The 18,700-nt window shown below is 44.6% G+C and overlaps 2 protein-coding genes across 3 annotated transcripts in view; one reads left to right on the top strand and one right to left on the bottom strand.

Moving 5' to 3' along the window:
* Positions 1-18,700, bottom strand: part of RASSF7 (Ras association domain family member 7) — a 123,421-nt gene that overhangs the window by 78,993 nt on the left and 25,728 nt on the right. The window contains exon 1 of one of the 2 annotated variants that reach the window (XM_043549033.1): positions 3,321-3,462. The exons of the other annotated variant lie outside the window; for it this stretch is intronic. The gene's annotated coding sequence lies outside the window, so the exon portion shown is untranslated. Of the gene's footprint in view, positions 1-3,320; positions 3,463-18,700 lie in introns of those variants that run through there. 2 annotated transcript variants of the gene reach the window in all.
* Positions 2,430-18,700, top strand: part of LMNTD2 (lamin tail domain containing 2) — a 104,497-nt gene continuing 88,226 nt past the window's right edge. Inside the window, exons 1-2 of the mRNA XM_043548491.1 lie at positions 2,430-2,485; positions 4,043-4,558. Of these exons, the coding sequence (XP_043404426.1) occupies positions 2,430-2,485; positions 4,043-4,558 (572 nt within the window). The remainder of the gene's footprint in view (positions 2,486-4,042; positions 4,559-18,700) is intronic.

Raw genomic sequence — 18,700 nt, 5'->3', positions numbered from 1 at the left:
TTCAGACTCCACATGGCTCATGTAGACATATGGGAAAGTTTTCTATCAGCACTGTTCAGAGAAGCAGCTCAAATGTTCCATAAACCAGGGTTACAAAACGTCAGTCTGATCATATCACAGAGGCTTATAAGATTCCAGATTCCTTAATTACAGACTTTAGTCTGTGAATTTTAAGGGAAATCCCTACAGCATGTTGATTTGGATTATTACTGAGTAAAAAAGCCAACAGGGAGTTACTATCAAGCACAGCAAGATAAACTTGCTTCATAAAAATAATTAAAAGCCTGTGTTTTTCCAACGATAGGGCTGTGCCATAAAACTGTCACCTTTCTTCGCAGAGATCTACATGGGGTTTGAGAAAATAATCTCTGTTTAGAGAGGAACTGCCTGGAATGAAATGTGCCTACTTGATGTTTTCTAAACTCCAATCATCTGCCAAAGCCGTTAAGGATTAGAGCTTTAAAAGATCTGAGACCTGACTAAAGGACTGTGGGGCAGGCCCTTCATTTCAGGTATTTTGCAGTCTACCCACTACAAACTTAACAAACATGATACGAGGAGAAAAGGAGGTTTGGGAACATACAGGTGCCTCCCAGCATGGTGAAGGGCTATAGTAGTGTTTAGAAGGTCCCTGGTGCTGTGGGTGTTATAGTTTCTCCTCACCATTTTCTCACTCAGAAGACCCATTTCTTCCATGAGGCCCACAACATAAATATCAGTATCTACATAGAATATCTACCTACAATCTAAATATCTTCTCTGTGGGCCAGATTCTGAACTGCTTACTCCTGGGGATTCATACCTGATTCCACAAATCAATGGAGCTACTTGAGAGTAAGGTACTACTCAATGGGTGCAAGTGTATCAGACTCTGATCCTCTATGTATCTGTTAGGCCCTGATCCTGCCAAGGCTTATGTGCACATGCTTAGTATTAAGCATCTGAATCATCTCATCAAAGTCAGTGGTTTTGATGAGATTACTGTCACATGTTTAACATGAAGCATGACTAAGTCTTTGCAGCTTTGGGATCCAAGATTGTTAACTCTCCAGGAAAGGTACAGTGCCAAATTCATCATCTGATTTTAGCAAACAATAGATTACAAAAAATAATCCAAAACTCATCTCCCCCCACCCCGCGCCAAAGATACTTTGCATTTGATTCGCCACTAAATTACTTTATTTTGGTACAACTGCAATGGAATAACACCAGTATGACATTAGAGAAATGCAGGGATGGACCAGGCCCTTTGTTACTAAACAGCATGGGCTGGATTCTCTATTGTGGGCCAACAATTTGCTGCTGGGGAAGCGTCGGAGTTAATTGCCAGCACTCTGATTCTGTGCCACCATGCCAGCATTTGTTAGAGCAGCGAGCGGAGGACCAGCATAGCATTATGAAGCATCTCTGACACATCCTTCCCCTTCCCCATCCCTTGCTGGACAGTGGGGGGCAGCTACCTCAGGAGCTTTACAGCAGCAGGGGGAATTCCACAAGGGGAATTCTCCACTGGCTATTTACAACTGACAGAGGTTCCATCTGTGACACCTGAGAAGTGCAAAGGGCGTGGAGTTCAACAGAGAATCTGGGGTCGTGTGTCATTAACTGGAACATATACACTTTCTATGTGTTTTTCTATTCCCCAAAAGGTTTTTGTGGTGCGTTTCTATTTTGAGATTACTGGCGAAAGGATAGTATTCACGCTGAATCCTAGTTATTGTGGCGGTTGTTCTGTGACGGGTTACAGGACTGTTGGGCTGCATTACATTATTATACTTACATATGTATTACTTTATACTTGGCTAGAATAGATTGTATCCTGTTGGGTGAGCTGTGTCAGACTTACAGTGTCCCTTGGGGTTTGTAAGTGATGCAATAGGTTAGTATATTCCTGTCACCCAGCAGCTTTAATTGATTTTTTAAATTAATTTTGTTGTTGTTTTGGATTACTATTTATTATTATTCATTATTTGTTAAGAGCAGATAACGCATCTGTCACAGTATAAGACAGTCCACTGCCCTGGAGAGTTTACAATCTAGAAGAAACAGAAGTGTATCCGCCTCATCCGCCTCCCCCCGCACACAAAAAAGACTATTTTGATAAGATTTATATCTTGGTTTTTGTTTGGACTCACTTGGACGATTTTGATCAGAACTAAACTAAATGGTCTGAGGTATGGTAGACTTCTTCAATTAAAAAACAAAACAAAACAAACAAGAACCAAAAGAGATTTAAAATCTAAAGGAGGTCAGTGTGATACCTTATAGGATCCATAAAATAAAAACATACCAGTTTCAGGATCAAAATGGTCCTTTAGTCCCCAATCCTATGAACATTTATGCACATGAGTACCTCTACGCATATGAGCGATTCCACTGAACTTGGAAGCTGATGTGTTATTGAGACTATCCACTGAGATGGGTTTCAAATGTTAACTGTATTTACCACTGTCTTTATGTTCAACAAGTATTTTGGAGAGACAAGGTGGGTGAGGTCATATCTTTAATTGGACCAACTTCTGTTGGTGAGACAAGCTTTTGAGATAAGCAGAGCTCTTCCACAGGCCTGGGAAAGGTACTCAGGGCTTGTCCTCATGTACAGTGCTACAGTGGTGCAGCTGCACTGGTGCAACTGGTGAAACTCTCCCCTTGACATAGCGCTGTCTACCCAGGGGGCTAGGTTGGCATAACTACATCGCTCAGGGATGTGAATCTTTCACACCCCTGAGCTACGTAGTTATACCAACAGAGGTCTGTAGACATGGCCAGACTATATCTCCCATAATGCACCATGGCTAGGGACTCCCACGATGGACTGCCTCCCTTCTCCAACTGTGGAGACCACAGTGCATCATGGGAGATGTAGTCCAACAATGCGGGATCCCTGTCTATAAAGGAGAATGGGAGCTGGAGGCACCCGAACTACAGTCTCCATGAGTCACCACACCAGCATTTCCAAAGCAAATATTTTGGAATTTGAATTTCTGCCAAAATTGAAGTTTTCCATGGGGAAAAAAAACACTTCTCACCCAACTCTACAATTAAGCACTGTGGGTCCGATTTTCAGGATGTGCTAAGCAGCTTCAGCACCCTCTGATCGCAAGTGGTGCAGTGTATGCTCAGTACTTGTGAAAAATCAGGCTCTCTGCAGTGCCCGAAGTTTATCACTAAATGTGTCTATTGCCTCTTGACCAACCAACCAGTGCAGCCTGGTGAAGGAGCTGGAGCTTATATTTCAGTTTTGAGTAGGGTGCCCTGTTTATATAATGCACACTGCACTATACGTTCCTTGTTTCCTCTTATAGAGGATTTTTCCTTACCTTGGGAGTATACCTCTTGACCTGCTGATGCTCCTGGAGTTTCTGAGTCACAGTTCTTTCCTGACTCAGCAGCTATATTTCATGTACTGCAGAGAAATTACACAGCACACTGGCTTCCTGGCTCAGCACATGAAAGGGCATGTTCTCAAGAGGAGGTTTTCCCGCCCTAGAAAAGATAGGAAATACCAGAATCCAAGTGTTCCCAAAGAAGCATTTGCATCAACAGACAAAAAGAATCACTTTCTCAGCCTAAGAGGTCATGTGCTATGTTGGGGTGAAATTTTTCCATGAAGAGAAGCCCACCTAAGAGCTGTAACCTGACACCAGAAGTGAGGACGGGCGACCTTGGGTCTTGCAATAAATAAACCATACCATGTAAGTGTGTGACAGGCTGCCTTAAAGGCAGACAAGTGCAATCTGGGAAGTATAACCCAGGTAACCACAATGTTACACAGCTGCTCGGTACCCTCGAGGACGGATCCGTTTTGTTTCACTGTGGGCCATGCTGTGAATCCATGGTTAATGTCTTTATTTATAGGCTTTTCGGAGTCATTTGAGCATCACAGTATCTGAGGAATTGGCGCCTGACCTACTGAAGTCTCACCGTAAGCTCTGCCCAGTTTAAAAGTTTCAGTTCTGCTGACTTTGCTGGCGATCAGGGCCCTGATTGGCATCACTGGACAAGAAGTGGCAGGAATAACACACGCTGTTTTGTTTTTCAGAAAGTACTTTCTGATTGATAGACAACGCATCGTGCAGAATATTTCAGTAGTGCCATCATTCAATATCGGTAGCGCTCATCACCTACTGAGAGCCAGACTCACATTCACTGTGAAGGTGGAGAAAAAGGCGCTGTGTATGGTGAACAGAAGGCACCAACTGGTAGCTTTCAACGAGGCAATCCTGAAGGAAAACATTTCTAGGGAAGATTGGAGCCTCCTGGACGACTGCGATGACGATTATGAGAACTTCAGTAAGAGACTGAAACGTTGTGTGAAATCAGCTGAGCGTGAAAGACCAAGAAGAGCCAGCGGAAGAATCTTGGAGAATACAAAGACTTTATTGGAGAAGAGGAGGAAAATGAAAAGAAATGGCAGCGACAGGCTCGAGTACTCCCTTCTCTGCAAGCTCATACGAATGAAGTTGAAGGAAGACTTCGAGAAATTTCGAACCGAAAAGCTCCTAAAGGCTGCTGAAGATCGTAAAAGTCTCAAAAAATTCAAACAGGAACTCGCATTGTACAGGTCATCATTATCAGCTTTGGAGAACAGGGACGGAAAATCAATAACTGATCGAACAGAGATGGAGACAATCTGCAGGGATTTCTACACCCAGCTGTTTGCATCCCGTATAGATGTCCCAATGCCATCACTTCAACAAACCAATGAACACATACTCCCGGTTCTCATCAGCAAAGTCCGTCACGCAGTCCATCAAATGAAAGAGGGGAAGGCTCCAGGCCAGGACGGTCTGACAGCAGAAGTGCTTAAGGAGGGAGGTCAGAAAGTTTGGAAAGCTCTCGCCCAAAGGTTCAGCCAGAAGATACCGTCCAGTTGGAAAGAGTCCAATACCATCTTGCTGCATAAGAAAGGCGATCGAGAAAATCTAAAGAACTAGCGCCCGATCTGCCTGCTTTCGCATATCTATAAGTTGTTCACTAAAATAATAACAAATCAACTGTCGCGAAACCTGGATGAACAGCAACCTAGAGAGCAGGCCGGCTTTCGAAGGAATTACAGCAGAAGAGACCACATCTTCACTCTAAACCAACTACTAGAGCGTTCAAGGGAATACCAGTTCCCTTTGTGCATTGCCTTCGTGAATTATGAGAAGGCGTTCGACAGCGTAGAGGCTAACACTGTTCTTGAAGCTCTTTCAGAACAGGGCATCAGCGCAAAATATATCACATTACTAAAGGAAGCAAACTCTGGCTGCAGCACAGACATATTGCTGTTCGATACTCCCCTCCGAATCCCCATCGAGAAAGGTGTGAAACGAGGAGATACACTTTCACCAAAACTATTCACAGCCTGTCTTGAATTGGTTTTTCGACACGCAAACTTGAAAGGTGGGATTAATATCAACGGCGAGCAGCTAAACCATCTCAGGTTTGCAGATGATATTGTGCTGATAGCCAAAAATACAGCCCAGCTTGAGAGAATGCTTAAACAACTGAACGCGAAAAGTAGTCAAGTCGGATTAAAAATGAACCGGTCAAAAACAAAATACATGAGATCAGATGTTCTGCCAAGAACCCAAATAACTCTTGGAGGAGAGCAGATCCAAGAGGTTGATAAATACATTTATTTGGGCCAGGAAGTCAATATGCGCCACGATCAGAAAGGCAAATTGTCACGCAGAAAAAAAGCTGGATGGTGCGCATTCAATGACATCAAGGACATCCTCCAAGGAAAGATCAGCAAAACAACTTGTGCAAATCTTTTTAACTCGACCGTGCTTCCAGCAATGTTATATGGCAGCGAAACATGGTCGCTGACAAAGATTGAAGAACATCAACTGTTTGTCACACAGAGGGCGATGGAACGAATATTTTTGGGCATTTCGCTCCGCAATCACATCCCCAATGAAATAATTAGGCAGCAGTCTGGAGTGCGAGACGTTGTTGTTGAAAGCAGGCTCAGCAAAATGCGGTGGGTGGGACATGTGGCCCGACTCCGGGACAACAGATGGACCGCAGCTATATCCGAGTGGTATCTGCGAGAACAGAAACGGCCATGCCGTCGGCCTCCAAAAAGGTGGGATGACTTCCTAACAAGGAGATATGGACAAGCATGGTGAAGGATGGCCAGAGCGAGAGAAGATTGGAAGACGTGTTGTGATCGGCTCAGTCTCAACTGATGAAAGACCGACAGTCTAAGCAGTTTTGTTTTTCATTAGGACAGATGGGCTCTTACATTTTCCCAATTATTCCCCACACTGAAAGGCCATGCAGTGAGCTGACTCGTCTTTCTATATGAGGAGAACTGGATATGCCTTCTTCTGTAACACAACCCTGCTACCCCTGGGTTCTTTGTCAGCAGTGTCAGACACCTCCTACTGCTCTCAGTGGAGGCTGAGCATCCTGCCACCACACCGCGCACAGCCCGTGGCATGAAGGATTGACCACATGGCCCAAATTCTGATTCACGCACCACCCAGCTAGCGACCAGGTCAGAAACAGAGTGGCTTTTCTGTTTAAACCTGTACATTAATCAAACAAGCTCCTAGTCATCTGTAAAGTGCCGCTCTACTATAATTTTCCCCACATTGATCTGAATTACGTTATTTCCACAGAGAAGCTACACCAGTTAGGATGTTAATCGTGCAGTTTAAAAACCAGTGCTCTACAGATGTGCAATAAAGGTCTTGTAATTTTGATTGACTTAACTGAGGATCCAGTGACCACAAAAAAGTCATATTTCTGCACAAGACAAAACCTGGTGCCACTGACGTCATTCTCATTATTATTAGCATTGCAGTATCACCTAGAGAGGCTCCAACCAAGATCAGGGCCCCATTGTACGAGGTGCTATACTTTCATAAAGCAAGACAGTCCCTGCTCCAAAGAGTTTACAACCTAAATAGGCTAGACAGATATTATCATCCCCACTTTACATACGATGTACAGCGAGATTAAATGGCACGCTTAAGGTTATACAAGAAATCTGTGGCAGAGCCAGGAACTTAAACCTGAACTCCCAAGAACCACTCCAGTTCCTCAGCCATCCTTCCTAAGTCCTTAACAAAACTCCCATTGCCTTCAACGAAACAAGGATTTGGCTTCCTTTCCTCCTTCAAACCAATTTGTTTCACCTGCCTTCCAATACTAACCTCCTTCACCTTGCCCTATAATTGGATAGAGAGGACTCATTGAGGACTTAGGCTTCATGGAATTGTTAGAACTTTTGGAAAGTTTGAAGTCTGGTGACATTTTTCATGTTTCTCAAAACCAGCTCTCCCCCTAAATGAAAACTGTTCTCCCCTCCCCGAAGAGAAATTTAATTTAAAACCATTATGTTTTGTTTAACTAAGCAGCAGCGTGTGCTGTGAAAGATGCCACCTTGAAAGTAAGTGATCTTGTTTAAAAGTATTTCTTGCTCAGTTTCCAGGACAACCAGAGGAATGAAAAATAAAAAGTAATACAACATCAAAGCAGCTGGGAAGCTGTAATTTGTCAGAGCCAAACAGAGGTCAGGTCTCAGAGTCAAAGATTTTAAGACCAGAAGGGACCAGAATGATCAGCTAATCTGATCTCCTGAACAACACAGACCAGAGAATTTCACCCTGTGACCCTTGTATTGAGCCCAATAACTTGTGTTTGGCAGAAGCCCATCTTCCAGAGAATCATCCAGTCTTGATATGAAGACTTCAACAGATGGAGAATTCACCACATCTCCAGGTCATTTGTTCCAATGGTCAATCACCTTCCCTATTAAAAACTTTGTGCATTATTTCTAACTTGAATTTGCCTGGCCTTAACTCCCAGCCTTTGGTTCTAGTTTTGCCTTTCTCCACCAGGTTATGTTCTTGTCTAAGGACAGAATTTCAAGATTCTAAAGCTGTGTGAGTTCTCCCATCCCTCGGGGGTACTTCAGGGCAGCCTGAGCATTTCATGTGACTTGAATGTGAACTGAGGGAGCTCAGCAGCACCTTGTAGGATCAGATCTTTACAGTGTAAGAGGCCTCTGATATTGAGACCCTGATCTTCTTATGTGTTTGTACAGCATCTTGTACCTATGGAGCTGTATCAATAATAACAACAGCTGACATTGCCATATGTAGCTGTCTTCCCCCTCCACTCCTATCATGTTGTTAATATTTATTGCATTACACCACTACCTGGGGCCCCAGCCAAGGATCATTGGCTCAATTGCACCAAGTGCTTTACAAACAGTCCCTGACACACAGAGCTCAAAATCAAGACCCAGTAGATAAATGAAACAGAGTAAAGGGAACTGGAGAAGAGGGAACAGTATGACCCCATTTTTGTGTAATAAGTAGCACTCTGAGATTGCCACTGGTTTAATCATCTACTAATCCATTGCATCAACTATTTACCTGAAATACCAGTAAGGGGACGGACCTGAGCGGCCAAATCCTAAACATATTGTGAATAAACACCTCAGAAGTTTGGATCAGCTTTGGTTCATCCCATTACAAGGAAAGGAGACAGCAAATACTAATAATAATATTTAATAAAAAATTAGATCTAGGTTTCAGGACTTCCCACCTGCAAAGTTTGCAGGTGAGGCGGTTATTTGGATTTAGAGTTTTGATTCAGGCTCTTGTCTATCTTTATTAGAACTCCCCACTGATGTCCCAGTCCCACCACCAGCAGTGAACTGAGCTGTGCGACATAGGGCAGAGTAGAGGTAGAAGAGGGCAAAAGGAGAGATAGTGGAAAAGGAGGTGAGATGAAGAAGCGAAGGTGAAGGGAAAGAAAAAAAGGAAGGAGCAGAGAAGGGGATATCAGACGAAACTCCAAATACCACCAATGTTTATTTTTCACATGTATTGGCTACTATTTTATATATACAGTATATAATCGTCCCAGGAAGTAGCACCATTACTTATGTCGCTGGGTATGGGAATGCAAACAGTTATCGGTGTCTCTGCTTATAGGGAAGCCTGTGACCTGAGCCATCTGGATTTCTCAAGCATTTAGCAAATGCAGTCACGCTAATTTAGTTAAGGTTTTCAAAGGATTCCAGGAAAAAGTTCTCTCCTTCCCAGGGGCACTGAAGCAGTGACCTCCTGACCCATCCTTTACTGTTAGGTTTAAAAGCAGCACTGCAGCTGTTAAAGTTTTTCTTACCACCTCAGTGATTCTGTGATGGGGACTAAAGCTACTGGGACCACGTACTGTTTATCTAGACCTGACCTTTCTCCTTTGAACATGGAGAAGCCTCTTCACTGCAGCACCACACAAGCCCAACCTTAGATACAGTCACTGACTGGCGCTCACTCCTTCCAAGTGTGTAAATATACCAGTGGCGTTGCTAATCTGTCCCCCACTGGGGGTCGGGCTTCCCAAGGGTGATCTGGTTTGTCTATCTTTCTGCAGAAGTAAAGGCATTTAACCTGCCATGGCTTGTCTATGAAACCTAACCCTCTATTCTCCTACTTTGATCTGGGGCTTCACTCAGCCTCCAGAAACAAACCTTTCACTTTTGAAAATATAACAGGCTAACAGGTTATCATCATCAGTCCCCCAACACAGGGTCCTTATGCCATGTAAATGTCCCGTCCCCCAGCCTCCAGCTTTTTAGCAATTTTAACTTTAGAGGAGGTGGGCTGAGTGTGGTTAGTGCACATCATTGCCTGGCAATCGCTGGTGGAGGCAATTTGAGATACCTCTCCTCATGGACCGAGGCCCCAATCCAGCAAAAGCACCTAAGCTTGTGTGTAACTTTAAGACTTAACTCCCATGTTGTGCCATGGCGGGACGACTTACACTTACGTGCTTAAAGTTAGATATGTGCTTGAGGCCTGAGTGTGGGAACTAATATATTCCTTGATTCTCCAAGGATGTAATTTTTGTATTTATTTACAGTGCAAAGTGCTACCAGTCAGAATTCTCCATCACACTAGGGGTTGTTTCACACACACTTCACACAAGTATGAAGGACAACCCACAGTGGAGAGTGGGGCCTGGGTGCCCAGAAAGAACCCCCATGGAGTGGAAAGAAGGGAAAAGGTAGGATAGATGTGTCCAGGTGTGAACTCCCATTGCTAGGTGGTATGATTAGGATCAGCCACCAGTACTGACAAAGGAGAGTTTAATGAAACACAACTGCAGGTTGGGTCGTTAAAGTACTTTATAATAAAGGAAGAATTCAGGCCTGGAGAATGGCTGGTGCTCCACAGTGGTACCTGGGCTGGGAAACACCAGGTAGATTCCCAGCCCTTAGCTTCCCAACTGTGCTGGCATGGGGGAGTAGCATGCTCAGGTCTTGAGGGAGAGCCTTGCGCTCATTCAGGATAATTGAAGAGTGCCACTGACAGGCTCTGAAGATCATCCTTAAAGGGGATAGCTGTATCTGGCAGGGCAACCAACTGCAAGGCAAAGCTAACCCCTTAGGCCTGCACATAGTATCTGTCACATTTTGAATACCATAGCCAAGTATTCAGGGGTGGGGTGATAAACATGGAAAGGCTTTTGTGATGGGAATGTGTGGGACCCCAGGGTGTGGGAGGGGGAGAGAAACAGCAGGAATCTGAGTGGCCAATTAAATGTAGATCTGGGAGTAACTGTACACCTTGATGCATTGTTTCCCTATGATTAATTAGCTTTACCTATGTTTACACTTTATCATTGTTCAAGGTTACATTTCACACATTTCTATAGCACAATCTCATTGTGGAAGACTTGGAGCAACACGCCCCTGGCAGTATTTTATTGCACTGGCAAACTTCTCCAGTAATGCTTACCCTTTTCACAGTGCTTTTACACCTTCATGATCTCAAACAGCTTCTACAAAGGAAGGGCAGTCTTATCCCCATTTTTACTGAGGGGGAACTGAAGGCACATAAAGGTAACAGAGCAAGTCTCTGGCAGAATTGGGGATAGAACCCAGGCCTCCCAAGCCTGAAATCTAGCCACTGGACCACACTGCCCTCTCCTGCAAGACTCCATTCTATGCTTTAGGTCAAACACAGGTTTACTCCACACACTAGGAGAATGAGGAACCTACTACTGAAAAGAGACATTTCTTTTGTATTTTGCATGAACAACTCCAATTATCTATTTTAAAACATTACATTTTCCCCCTTATATGACATCAGTAGGCATGCCCCAGCGAGCCACATTAATGAGCCCCCTCCCCTGTTCTTTATACTTTAGAAGTGTGGGTACTCTAGAAGTTGGAGCAGGGATCTGGCTGTCAGAACTACTGTGTTCGCTTTCCCTACTCTGCCACCATCTGACATGGTGAGCTTCGTTTTCCCATCAGCAAGGGGTGGGTAGGGAGAATTAATTAACATTTGTAATGATGTTTAAGCTCCTTGAATGAAAGGGCAACGTAAGAATCAGGGATTTATGATTTAAGGGCAGAGGGTTACTATTAAAGAGCAAATGATTATTAACAACCTAGCAGGTAGAGTAGTCTGAGTCCGGAGCCATCTGATTGCTACATCTCTTGTTAGTTTTCCTTCCCTTCTTCCCCTCAAGTGGAAAGCTTTCCCACGCCAGCTGCTACACCCACTTGCCGGCAAAAGTCCAACTGGAATCTTTCAGCCGTGGGAGCTTGATGCCTTGTCCTTTACACAGACAACACTGGTTTGTCAACAGCATCAGCCAGCAAGGGAAGGAGCCAGGCAGGAAAACAATATAAAGGGAGTATCAGGGGGTAGCCATGTTAGTCTTTATCTGAAGAAGTGGGTTTTTTACTCACAAAAGCTCATGCCCAAATAAATCTGTTAGTCTTTAAGGTGCCACCAGACTCCTGTTGTTTTAATATAAAGGGGGGAGGACGCATATGGCCTTTCCACAACTTATGGGCAGGGATGAAGGAGAGGATTTTGTAGTCAGTGTCAGGCTTCAGACTTGCTCCATGAGAGGAAACAGATCTCTGAACACATCAGGGCAGATTCACCCCTCCCAAGCTCTGCAGGGAAAGCGGAGCAACAGATAGTTGCGGCTTCTTGATCTCGAACTGCCAGGCCCTGGTGTAAATTAAAGTTGCAGAGGAGAAGCTCTAACTTATGCCACCAACTTAAAGCCGTTGGTGGCTCATAGTCATCCTGTGATCAACCACTACACCAGGTCTTTCTCCTCCTCTGTCACTTCCCACTGATACGTCCCCAGTTTATAGCAAAAATTCTTGTTGTTTGTCCCTAAATGTATGACTGTGTATTTTGCACTATTTAATTTCATCCCATTTCTATTACTCCAGTTTACAAGGTTGCCCAGATCTTCTTGTAGGATATTCCTATCCTCCTCTGTACTGGTAATATCGCCCAACTTTGTGCCATCTGCAAATCTGATTAGCACACTCCCACTTTTTGTGCCAAGATCAGTAATAAAAATGTTAAATAAGGTTAGTCCCAAGATCGATCCAGGAATGCCACTAATAACCTCCCTCCAGCCTAACAATTCACCTTTCAGTATGACCCATTGTAGTCTCCTCTTTAACCAGTTCCTTAATTCTCTCATATTAATCCACATCTTCTCCATTTTAACTAACAATTTCCCATGTGGAACTGAATCAAATGCCTTACTGACATCCAGGTAGATTACATCTACTGCATGTCCTTTGTCTAAAAAATCAGTTATCTTCTCAAACAAGGAGATCAGGTTGGTCTGGCACAATCTACCTTTTTAGAACCATGTTTTTTTTATCCCGATTACCATTAATCTCTATGTCCTTAACTACTTTCTCTTTCAAAGTTTGTTCCAAAACCTGACATACAACTGAGGTTGAACTAACAGGCCTGTATTTCCCTGGATCACTTCCCCCCGCCCCCCACCTTTTTTTAAAAAACAAGAACTATATTAGCAATTCTCCAATCACAGGGTACAACCCCCAAGTTTACAGATTCATTAAAAATCCTTGCTACTGAGTTTGCAATTTCATGTGCTAATTCCTTTAACATTCTTGGATGGAGATTATCTGCTATGCCCCCTCCCACCCCATTTTTTGAGTCCCATTAAACTGTCTGAGTTTGACTTCCACCTCGGATGTGGTAATTTATACCTCCTCCTTCCTATTATCCACCCTGCCACTACTCCAAGCTCTTCCTTAGTCTCATTAACAACTGAGGCAAAGTATTTGTTTAGGTTTTGGGTCATGCCTAGATTACCTTTAAACTCCACCCCATTCTCAGTGTTTAGTGGTCTGTATCTCATACTGCAGGGTAATATTTGAGCAGTTGTATTGTTAGCCTCTATGTCTGGCTAAGTCACCAAGCAGGAGAGAGACAAATTAGTGTGAAGGGTTGATCTTCACCAGAAGGTGTTACACACCCATCCCAAAAAGAAAGATCCACCCATACCAGAGGGACAATTGTGGGAAATTGCAACTGGAATTTTCTTACTTACTATCAATAAGAGGACAAATGACTTTCCTTGTTATTCTTTCCCCCCCCCCGCCCCCCTCGAAAGATGAGTCATGCAGTGGGTTCCTTATCAACTGAGCTTTGCAGTCAAAAGCATGTGGGAAGAAAAGAATAAAATCCCTACCAAGAAGGAACGGATTATCTCTACGCTACTCGGCCTCTGGAGGGGCAAGATGTTTCTTGGCATAAGCAAGAGATCCTCAACTACTTAGCCTGGGCTAGCTTTGTAGGACACAAAGAGCTTGCTGATTATAGAAGTGTATCACCTTTTGAAATTTAAGATTGTAACTCATTTGTTTATCTACTTTAACCTTGTAAGTAACTCTAGTTTCCGTTGCCTAATAAATCTTTATATAGTTTGCTATAGGATTGGCTACACGCATTGTCTTTAGTGTGAGAGGTAAGGTGCAATTGACCTGAGATACCTTTGGGACTTGGAGTAACTTGGATGGTGCCACATATCAGGGGGTAGCCGTGTTAGTCTGTATCCACAAAAACAACGAGGAGTCCAGTGGCACCTTAAAGACTAACAGATTTATTTGGGCATATGCTTTTGTGGGTAAAAAACCCACTTCTTCAGATGTTGCCATGATTCTTGGTATAAGGGACCATCTATCAGAAAGATACACACACTTGAGACAGACAGTCCCCTTGGGCACTCTGCTCTATGACTCCATGTTTAGGTTGGTGTAGTGCCTGAGGAGTTTACACTTGATAATTGGTTGGTGAAATCTAAGTGTAGAACTCAAAACCCATTTGGGGTTGTGCCCTGGTTCTTAATCAAATGATAGATAGCTTCACTGGGCCTAAAATGACTACACAATCCAATGCGAAAACCAGTGGTGAGGAAAGGCTGCTGGGACTTTACTTCAGCATTGCTATGGCTGGTGTTGAAGTTTGTTCTCATGAAAGTTGAGCTGCAGCTGGAATTAGCAAACCGTGAGCAGGGGGTACTGAATGCCCCCTCTAGTCCGAGTCAGGTTAATAAGCAGCACTGACTACCTTAATGGCAATTCCCCTTTATTTGGGCTCTTGCCAGCCAACCCCCTGGCAGCCTCCTGCTCCAATGGGATGCTCTAGCACTCACTGTCTGTGATAACTCAGCTATCATGGATCCTCAGTAGAACATGCTTCAGGGTGAGGTAGGATGGGGCTTTTGGCTACGGCACTGGGATAGAACTCCTGAGAAGATCTGGGTACAATTTCCAGCTGTGCCACAGACTGCCTGTATGACCTCAGGCAAGTTGCTTACATCAGTCCCCCATCTATGCAGTGGGGATAATATTACTGCCTTTCTCCCAACCTTTGTCTATTTAGACAAAGTTTTACAGAGCCGAGTTTGTCTCTTGGTAGATATATTTACAGGGCCTAGAACAATGATACTACAGTTGGGGGCCCTCCATGCTACTGGAACAGAGAATAACTATTATAGACACGCTATAGAGGAGCAGGGATTTATTTTCTGTTTTGCAATTTCTTTTATTATAACAACATCACTGCCCTCAGGGGTTTTAAATCAACAGCAAATAGGTCAAAACATTAATGTGTCTTATTTACTTTCCCTGTCAGGAATGCAGTGCTAGGTTAGGCCACAGGACCATGTCTCAGGCAACTGGAACAGTTGGAAATGCAATGATATATTAAAAATGTGTTACCTAGAGAGAAAACAGTTTAGTCTAAGATCTACCCTGTAAGGTTGTATTCTTAATTAAGGGTTCTCTAGTGACTACAGAAATCATAAAACCCAAATATGGTTTCATTTGTACATGACACAAACACTGCGGAGATAGAAATACTGCCTCCATGCACACTCAGGCATGTACTTCATTTTTGGTTGTAATGCTTAGGCAAAAAATAAAAAATAAAAAAGCAGTTACCTCTAAATACATCAAGTACTTAAAGCCCTCATACACATAGTACCTGAGTGCCTCACAACCTTTAATGTATTCACCCTCACAACACCCCAGTGAGATACCATTTCCCTATTATCCCCATTTTACAGATGGGGAACGGAGCCAGACAGTCTAAGGCTACGTCTATACTAGAGCTGACCAGGGCGCCACTGTAAGATCTCAAGTCTACAGGAGACAGCTCTCCCATCGACATAATGAATCCACCCCAACGAGAGGCGGTAGCGCTGTCCACACTGGCACGTCTGTCAGTGTAACTGATGTCACTCAGGGGGTGTTTTATTCATACCCCTGAGCGACATTAGTTATACAGACATAAGTGGTGGGGTAGACATAGCCCAAGTGACTTGCCCACAGTGTCCAACAGAGCATAAAACTGAACCTGTGTAATTGACTAGTGATTCTTGAGACAACTTAGAGGGCCCTGATTTTCAAAGGGCAAGTGCTCAGAATTTAAGATGAGCCCAGAAAATGGAGGTACCCAAAAATCCCTAGGCACTTTTCAGAAGTTAGGCCATTTGTTTTTTAAGTAGCAAAATAAAGACTTTCAAGGACCAATGGGGAGAACCTTCCACTTTAGGACGGCAGCAGTTGGGAGCAGGTACTTAGAATTGATTAAAAGTTACCCTCAGGCCAACTTACAGCAGTGGGTAAAGATCATGTTTTATCTGCCTATCCTGAAGGTCTTCCATTGCTGCTCCCCCTCCCCTCCCCCGCAACCACAATTGTCTAAGTAATGTTGCCATACCCAAAACACACATTCCAACAACATGACTGGAAATTATCCCCATTCCCAGCTGATCAGGAGGAGGAGGAGAGGAATCCAAGGAAGGAGGTGTTTCTAGAGCAGGGGTGGGCAAAATACAGCCTGCAGGCCAGATCTGGCCCATCTAACATTTCTGTGCGACCCGCCAGGCTCATTGGCTGCCCCAGGCTGCTAAAAGTCCCATGTCACAGCAGAGTGCTCAGGCAGGCTGCCTGCCTGCTGCAGCCCCACGCTGCTCCTGGAAGCGGCCAGCTGCTGCTGGAATGTCTCTGCGCGCCTCTGGTGTGGGGGAGAGGCAGCTCCATGCACTGCCCCGACCCCCCGCACTGTCCTCACAGCTCCCATTGGCTGGCCGGGGTGGTGCTTGCGGGCGCAGGCAGCACACAGAGACCTGCTGCTCCCCTCCCCACAAGGGGCGCGCGGAGATGTGCCATGGTGCCAGGAGCTGGCCGATTCCAGGAGCGGCATGGGGCCACGGCATGCAGGCAGCCTGCCTGAGCGCCCCACTGCGCTGCCAGACAGGAGCCACCTGTGGTAAGTGCCTCCCGGGCAGAGCCTGCACCTCACACTCCCTCCCACATCCCAACCCTCTGCCCCAGGTCAGAACCCCCTCCTGAACCCAAACTCCCTCCCAGACCCTGCACCCCAATTCTCTGCCCCAGCCCAGAGCCTCCTCCTGTACCAAACTCCCTCCCAGACCCCACACCCGTCACTCTCTCCTGCACCCCAACACTGTGCACCAGGCCAGAGCTCCCTCCTGCACCCCAACTCCCTCCCAGACCCCGCACCCACTCCATTAAATATAGTAGAAATGTGGGGCCAGAGACAAATTACCAAAATTTGTGGAGTGGGCCCCTGTGAAAATTATCGCCCACCCCTCTTCTAGAGGATAGTCACCCTCACACTTTTAAAGCCCTTAAGGAATATAGCTGTGCCATGGTAGCATAGCAGGCACCAGTGGTGATTCCACAGTGACTGGCACAGCGCACTGCCCCAGGGAAAGCCCAGAGGAAACTGATTCCTGCACCTGCATCAGTGCAATCTCTTCTTTAGTAATACAAGGCCTGTTCCAAACCCCACTGAAGATTTCAGTGGGGTTTGGATCAGGCCCATAGAGGGAAGCAGAGAGATGGCAGTAAATAAACTCATTTCACTTACCTCTCTCCTTTACTCCCACTGTATATGGAGTATTGGTCCATCAGTACTATGGGCCACTGCTTAGGAGGAAGTAAATTCCTAGCTGTCTATGGACCTGCAAATAGCTGAACAAGAGATAAAACTGCAAGGAAAGTTGCTTGAAATCACATCAAAGCTAAAACAGAGGGGCCCAGCTGGGAATCCATTTTAAACAGCTTCTTAATCCAAAAGCTGATACATCAGTTGCTGATTTAAACATCTGCCTGACAGGCAGGGTGGGCAGGGCCAATGATCTTCCAGCCTGTTGCACATAGATCATGGGAGAAAGCATGTGGTAAACACACTAACTCATGAGGCTCCCCAGGGAAGAGCAGGCTCTTGTGCCTGTTCTGAACTGGTACCACTCACTCTGCTGAGTTAGAGGCAGGGGGAACCACCAGACGGCACAATTATTCCCCTTCTCCTGCCCCAATCAACTCACAATTTTTTTGGTGTTTTTCTTAAAGCCCTAGCTCCAGGTGGCATGTTATTACATAGGAATCTTACCTTTCACTGGAAAAAAAAAAAAGGCTTTTAACATGCATAGTAATGGAGAAAGGTCTTGTTGTCTTGACCTGAGTGTATTCCAAAGGCTCAAAAAAAAAAAAAAAACGCAACTAGAGGGCAAATAAGAAAAACCCATATTTTTAAAAACACAGCATGATTTTGGGAGGCTGGACTCATTATTTCTAAAGGTTTCAGAGTAACAGCCGTGTTAGTCTGTATTCGCAAAAAGAAAAGGAGGACTTGTGGCACCTTAGAGACTAACCAATTTATTTGAGCATAAGCTTTCGTGAGCTACAGCTCACTTCATCGGATGCATACGATGAAGTGAGCTGTAGCTCACGAAAGCTCATGCTCAAATAAATTGGTTAGTCTCTAAGGTGCCACAAGTACTCCTTTTCTTATTTCTAAAGGCTTGGGGGTTGGTGATCCTGCTTCCTTTTATTCTATATTATTTTGAGAGTAAATGTCTTGTGAATATCTACATAGCTGACAACCAGGTTGGGGACTTGTCCACATGACCTTCAGGAGACAGGCCTGGGAACGTAAATTCAAAACTCTGCTAGAAACTAAAAATCATGTTCTCACCTACTAACCCTCTTTTGTCCTCCGACTGCAGTGGTGTTAAGTGCCCACTTCATTTAAGTGGTTTTTTTTACAACATGTGTTAATCCTTTATGTTTAACAATCTGTCCCACCTTGTATTTAGATTGGACACCCAGGGCTTGGCTACACTTAGAGTTGCAGCAGTGCATGCAGATGCACTGCTGCACTATAGCTCTTCAGTGAAGATGCTCACTATTTATGCTGACCGGAGAGCTTCTCCCATGATGTAGGTACTCCACCCACCTCCCTAAGAGGCAATAAGTAGGTCGACAGGAGAATCCTCCCATTCACCTAATGCTGTCTACACCAGGTGTTAGGTTGGTTTAACTGGGTTGTTTGGGGGAGGAGGGAGTGGATTTTTC

The sequence above is a fragment of the Chelonia mydas genome, chromosome 6 (assembly GCF_015237465.2).
Source record: "Chelonia mydas isolate rCheMyd1 chromosome 6, rCheMyd1.pri.v2, whole genome shotgun sequence".
Taxonomy (NCBI): domain Eukaryota; kingdom Metazoa; phylum Chordata; order Testudines; family Cheloniidae; genus Chelonia; species Chelonia mydas.
Note: the sequence above shows the minus strand (reverse complement) of the source record. Positions and strands in the feature narration are given on the sequence as shown.